Genomic DNA, 6,724 nt, shown 5'->3' with positions numbered 1-6,724 from the left:
ATGATTAGAAAGGTTAAATGCCTTCACTGATGTTAGAACACAGCAGATGCTCAATAAATGGCAGTGATGACTGCCAATTCCTGGATTGCTTCGTCTTCACTGGGCGCCACGAATACAACTGCCGAATGAACAATGACTGAATGACTGGCTGGCGGGAATGGCAGGCAAGTGAGGGAGATGAGTGCAGGCCAAGCCCCAGGCGGGAAAAGGCCCTGTGGTTCCGGAGATGGAGTTCTCCCTCCTCCGCTGGATTCAAGAGGGGATGGGAATACATGCATCCTCACCTTCCCTTCCCCTCCCACAAAAGGGCACTATGTCACAGGATTGGAAGAGGTCACTGAGTTTATTTGGGGAGTGCAAAGGGGGCCGAAGTTTAGCTTGTGTACACTGTGTGTGTACACAGATACACGCATCCTGAGTAACACTGCTCCAGAGGCTGGCGCCATCTGCTGGGGGTACAAGATTTCAGAGTCAGGTGTGGATCTCAGGGGCCTGAGGAGGTCCATGCTATGCAGAAGAAATGGTAATGGGGAGCAGTCCAGGAGCCAGCACCCCACTTCCATCCCTATTCATCTCCCTCCTTCTTTCCCATCCTTGGAGGGCAGTTCCCAGCTCACCTGAAGGGAATCACCTAGTTGCTCCAGGTGCCCATGTGGCCCCCTCCTCCCCATGCTGGTTCTGGTCCATCGGGATTATCCATATTCTCATAAGAGTCTGCATCTGGTCAGGACCAGGAAGGAGTAAGACATAAGTGGAGCTGAAAGTCAGCTGGGAGGGAGGAAGCCTCAGAGGACAATGGGAGACAGCAGGAGAAGCACCCACCTTCCTCGTGACTGGGACCAGGCTGGGCTTGAACAAAGCGGAGCTGGGGGGCTGCATACAGGATCCCTCTCATATCCTCATAGGACTGGGACCCTGTTTGGCCAGGGGATGGAGAGTTGGAAGCCTGGGAGCCATGCTGGGGGCTTGGGGAAGGGAAGTGCAGCCTAAGATACTGAGGGAGTCTTAGGGGCAGAGGAAAGTGGAAGGCTTGAACAATATTGTACTAGGAAGGAGTGACAGGGTTAGCATCAGGTTCTGGCCCTTGTTTGTTGTGGGGTTTGATCACGTGTGGTTAGATTATGGTCGTGGTCAGAGAAAAAGTGAAGAACGGAATTGGAAGGAGTCAAAGTCAGAGTTGTGAGGAGGTTGTAGAGAGAGCTCAGGTCAAAGGTGAGGCCTGCATTGGGGCTGAGGTGAGCTGGAGGTCAAAGTCCAGGCTGGAACTGGATTGGGGTTGGGGCTGATGTTGATGATGAGGGATGGGATGAACACTGGGCATCAGGATGGGCACTGGGGTCAGTGTTGAGGTTAGAGTTGGAGTCAAATCTAAGGTCAGGATTGGGCTTGGGTTTGGGGTCAGAACCAAGGTCAAGGTCGGGCCTGACATTAGAGCCGAGGCCACATCAACCCAACCTGGACAAGACAGGCAGGTCCCAAGCACTTCTCACCAAGGGAGGTTGCCTCCCTGCTGGGGTCCCAGGCTGACCCATGGGGGCTCAGGAAGTCTGGAGAAGGAAGAGGGAAGTCACTCCCGGCCTTCGCGTCACACACACCACCACCCCCATCCACCCCGCAGGAATGTGACCATCCTCACACACACCTGTTGTCCTGGCAACTGGCTGGGCCAGTTCTTCATCCTCATTCTCATAAGATTCAGCTGCTGCCGAAAAAAAAGAGAACTCCAGGGACCACTCCGGCCCTGTAGGGGATCCACAGCCCTGTGGGTTCTCCCAAGTCTATGAGGCCCCACAAGTACCCCAGATTACCGTTGGAGAAGGAGTCTTCATCCTCAGGACCCAAGACCCCTTCCTCAGGGTTCTCATAGCCGCTGCCATCTGGTGGAGAAGGAGAGGGATCCAGGGAGGGCCCACAGTCCACCCCGGCTGAGAAGGTGAGGATGAGGGAGGGCAGTCTTACCCTGGGAGAGCTGGTCCTGCCCAAGGTTGGAGTCGTTCTCGTAGAACTTGGAGCCCTCCTCACTGTCCGGCTCCTCATAGGCCTCCCCTTCCTCTTCTTCTGGGCCTGGGGTTTGGGGATGGGGGTGGGAACCGGGTCACAGGCCCCCTCCTCCAGGCCCCAGTCCACTATTCCTGCCACAGACCACTCCAATACCTCCCATGTGAGTAACCACCCCCCTCAATCACCGGTTCCTGGTGGGCTCCGGGACCCCGCGGCTCTGGCCTCCTGGACGTCGCTGTGCGGACTTCCGTAGGACGGCACGGTGGCTCCCAGGCCCGCAGCCCACCGCTGGGCGCGTCCTGGCGGGTGAGAGGAGATGGGGGCGGTCAGGGCTACGGGCAGAGGATGCTTCAGGGCCTGCTGGAGGACTCCGGGTCTAGGTACCCAGCCTTGAGCCAGCGGGGCGGGATCTAAATCTAGAGGCGTGGCCTGAAGTCTCGGGCGAGGTTCTGGGGTCAGAACCGGACTTCAGGTCCCGAGTCTGGGGGCGGGGATACGAGTTCTGGGGGCGGACCTTGGTCCTGGGGGAGGGGCTCAAGTCGGGGCGGGACTCCGCACCATGGGGCGGGCTCTTTTCTGAAGGCGGAGCTCTGAGCTCGGGAAGACTTGGAGCTCAGGGGTCTAGAAGGATGAGGAAAATGGGTGGGGTTCTAACTCTGGGTCAGGGACCTGGCGGTGCCTCCTACCCGTGCCTGAGTGGGGAGTGGAGAGGGAGAGCATGTTCCCGTACTGGTTCTGGGCCCCGTTTCCCGGGGTAGGCGTCACTTTGAAGAACCTGGAGGAGGAAGGGGAATTGCACTGTGAGGCCAGGCCTGGAGGGGACTGGAGGGGACACTCAAGATTCAGGCTAGACCCTCAGAGGTTAAAATGTGGTCACTTGTTATGAGCACCTCTGTTCTGCCACAGCCTACAGAGGGGTCTGCGATCACTCGAAGGAGGACTTCACAGAGGAGGTAGCTTTGGTGCTGGGCTTTGAAGGTTGGGCAGTATTTCAACCATAGAGGTGGAGAAAAGACACCCTGAGCAGAGGAAACAGCAAGTGCAAAGCATAAGGTGAAAGTGCAGGAGTGGGAGCCTGGAGGGCGCTGGCATCATTACCTTCTAGTGGGATCTGTCATTCGCTTTCTTTTCCTCCTCAGGATCAGGGCTGGGGGGAGTTAAGGGGAATGATCAGAGGAGAGAGACTCAAGAGTGAAGATTTGGGGGATGCTGGGGAAGTCACTTGGAGGAGATGGGATTTCAAATTCCAAAGGGCTCGGGTAGTTTGGGGGAGGGGGTAGAAAAGGAGTGGGGGCAGGATTCTGAGGTCTGTGGGGGAGGTGTGGGAGGAGAAACAGATGGTTGTCAGACTGGCCAGTGTGGCCTCTCCTGAGGAGGGAGGGGTAAGTTTGGGAAGACCAGCTGGGGGACATGACTCACCTCTTCGGAGATGAAGAAAGCCCACCAGGGAACCCAGGCAGAAGATCAGATAAGCTAAAGTCACAACAGGGACTATCCAGCCACCAGTCTCCAGTAGCCAATGCCATACTGCTAGGGGGAAGGAGCTATGAGATGAAGACCCCGGGCTGGCATCTTGCTGTCCAGCCTCAGGATCTCAAAGGGCCATAAGTCTCGGGGGGCTGGGGCAAGACACAGATCCTCAACATCCCAAGCTATAGGGAGGGCTCTCCTCCCTCCCTCTGAGGACCCGGAGCCTGGCACGGGGCCTGGAGTGGCATCTGTTAAGCAAACCATGAACAAACTATGACTATAGTCAGACACAATGTTAGGATTAAGGGGAGCATAATGATCAGCTTCCCGCTGCAGTTAAGGACAGCCATGGTCAACGTAAAGGGCAGAGTCGAGTTCACAGGGTTAGAGGTGAGATGCAGCAATGTGCTGCTGAGGTCGAGTTTGGGGGGAAAGTTCAGGATGAGTTTGAGAACTGTGGTTGCAGTAACATGGTAGGATTGAAAGAAGGGAGACAGAATGGGCAGGACATTATGGCCAACTTGGTGGACAGGTGAGGAAAAGGAAGGATGCCCAGGTTGCTGGCTTGGGCACATGGGCAGGTGATAGTGTCCTTCACTTCTAGGGCCACCTAGAAGACTGTGCTTGAGGAAGATACCAAGTTTGATTTTGTACCTGTTGAGCCTGCAATGTCCATGGACATCAAATGGCAATGCCAGGAGTTGGCTGGGTGTGGGGTGTATGGAACTGAGTCACCAAGGCATGGTGGCCTAAGGAGCCATGGGAGTAAAGGAGGTCAAACAAGAAGAGTGTGTAATCAAGGGTGAGAAAGTGTAGACAGGGATAAGAAGAGGGCTCAAGGCTCCAACTGTGAGGAATGAGGGAGGAAGGAAGCCTCTCCCAAAGTTGATGGGAAGGAACAACCAGTGGTAAAAGACCCAGAAAAGTAGTGTCTTGGAAGCAAGGGAGGAAAAAGTTGGGGTCAGTGTTCAGTGTAGAGGCTGGGGCTCAGGGTGAGGCTGTTACTAGCCCTCAGGTTGGGGAACCAAGGTTGCCGGGCTTCCGGTTCTTCCCAGTAGCCCCACTCAGATGCCCCACAATTGGGAGAAACTCTACCTGACTGGGCAGTGACCTTCAGCTGCATCTGGGTGGTCACGTTGCCATGGTTACAATGATAGATGCCAGCATCTTGAGCTGTGGTCTCAGGCAGCAACAGAACAGCCTTTCCCCCAAGGGTGCCCATGACCCACATCTCTCTGAGTTGGGCATCCTCACTCAGGTTTAGGCTCAGCAATTTGATGTTAGGCTTCTTGGGACGCACATGGATCCAGGAGATGGGGCCTCTGGCCAGTGAGGTACGGGATGCCCCACAGGACAGCGAGAGTGTGGAGCCAGGGGCCACCGTGAGGTCTGGGGCAAGGAGAGCCAAGGCTAGGAAAGTGTAGTCCTTGGGGGTCTCCTCCCCTGCACACCATCCAGGTCCCAGTTATCATCCCCCCACTTCCTGGCATCTCCCCAGCACCTTACCGTGGTTGTTGCTCTGGTTCAAAGTGCCGTTAGGTGGGGCACAGGCAGAATCTGTGCGTAAGATCGCAGGGCGGTCCTTGGCCCACACATAGAGCTGGGACCTTGTGGGGTGACCAGAAGAGAGCCTGGGGCCCCCTGAGGACCTGTTCCCCAGGCCACAGCTTGGGTCATTTAGGTCTGAAGCATTCCACCGGAACAGTTCTCCTGGGAAGATACCCAGAACCAGATACAGAGACATCTAGGAGAGGCAGAGAGATACAGAGACCCAGAAAGGCAGAGGCAAAGACCCAGAGAGAGACAGAGAAACGGCGACTCAGAGAAAAGAGTGAAAGACAAATACAGAGCAGCGCAGTGCTGCCGTCACGAAGCCACAGCAGTTTTTAGAAGCCACCTAAAACTGGCTCCCGGCTTGTCCCTCGGACACTCCAGCCCCTCCCTCCAGATCCATTTCAGCTGCTGGACCTCCTCCATCTACGGTGGGCCTCCCTCTTCTCATCCAGCCCTCCCCGCCCCAGCCCGGACCTCACCGCTGCCCTTCACGCTGACCGTCCAGCCAGGCTGCCAGCCTTGCTCAGAAGAGGGGCCTGGCTGGCACAGGTAGAAGCCCCCCATCTGGTCGGAGACATTGAAGATGAACAGCAAGGTTCCCTGGGGCTCCTTCAGGGTGCCCAGGGGCCCCACATGGATGCCCAGGCCTGGTAACCCTAGGCTCAGCTCTAAGAAGGGTGTTGATTGGGAGCCCCGAAACCAGGCCAGTTGCTCAGGGGGACCATCTGAGAGACCTTCAAGGCATGGCAGCACAGCATTGCCTCCCTCTGTGGAGAGAGAGAAGGATGGGGGTGGGGAGTGAGGAGCCCCTAGCCCCCTTCACTCCTCAGACTGGGTTATAAAGCCAACGACCCCACCAGCTGGGAGTGGATAAGTCCTCAGAGTCCTTGCAGTCTTCCCCTGAATTTTACAAATAACAAAATGGAGGCTCAGAGAAGGTAAGTGACTTGGCCAAGGGCACCCAACCGGAACCCAGGTTTCCAGCCCTTCCATCCACCTCTGCCTTCCGGACACATACCTTTAGCCTCCAGTAGTTGTGTTTCCTGGGGCCTGACTCCCATGGGGGTAAGGAACAGGTGGAGGAAGAAGAGGAGGAGAGGAGGTGGCATGGTGGCCAGACTCCCCAGGGCACCCAGCTTCGCCGCGCGGGGGATGCTGGGGCAGGCGGGGACCTGGTGGGCACTGAACCATGGGTGTCTGTGGGGGAGGATGGGCAGTCCCTCCAGAGAGGAAGGGGTGGTCATGCCTCAGGCCCTTTCTCCACGCACCCCTCCAGAACCACAAAACTCACCTCCTCCCTGCTACCGTGTTTTATTTTCATCACAGCACTTACCACCATGTGAGATGATCTTATTTGCGTGTCTCCTTTCTTAATGGATTTCTGTTTCTCCACTAGAAAGCCCCTTGTGGCAGAGCTTTGTCCTGTTCACAACTGTACACACAGTGCCCCGGAACAGTGCTTGGCACGTTATTGTGTAGGCGCCCAAGGAATATTTGTTGAATGAGTGGATCCAGGCTCCCTCCTTCTCCTCCTCCTCCCTCCTTCAACCTCAGGCTCTTAGTTCATTTCCCTTCACACACACACCCCCTTCATTCATTCAACCGACGTCTCTTGGGCCTTTCTCCACCTCCGTACAAGCAGCCCATCACACATACAGTGGGATCTGGCAGACTTGAGTTTGAATCCTCCACCTCCGCC

General features: G+C 56.4%; 1 protein-coding gene across 1 annotated transcript; it reads right to left on the bottom strand.

Annotated features, from left to right (window-relative positions):
* Positions 1-345: 345 nt before the first annotated feature.
* Positions 346-6,134, bottom strand: CD19 (CD19 molecule). Its single transcript, XM_060078052.1, has 15 exons — positions 6,044-6,134; positions 5,505-5,792; positions 4,978-5,181; positions 4,567-4,860; positions 3,421-3,531; positions 3,100-3,148; positions 2,688-2,776; positions 2,187-2,300; positions 1,960-2,064; positions 1,809-1,877; positions 1,643-1,699; positions 1,491-1,547; positions 823-915; positions 618-720; positions 346-449 (listed from the first exon to the last, which is right to left on the bottom strand). The coding sequence occupies exons 1-14, from the start codon at positions 6,132-6,134 to the stop codon at positions 632-634; spliced, it is 1,710 nt and encodes a 569-aa protein (XP_059934035.1). The 3' UTR covers positions 346-449; positions 618-631.
* Between the last annotated feature and the right edge of the window lie 590 nt (positions 6,135-6,724).

Source organism: Mesoplodon densirostris, chromosome 16 (genome assembly GCF_025265405.1).
Source record: "Mesoplodon densirostris isolate mMesDen1 chromosome 16, mMesDen1 primary haplotype, whole genome shotgun sequence".
NCBI lineage: Eukaryota > Metazoa > Chordata > Mammalia > Artiodactyla > Ziphiidae > Mesoplodon > Mesoplodon densirostris.
Note: the sequence above shows the minus strand (reverse complement) of the source record. Positions and strands in the feature narration are given on the sequence as shown.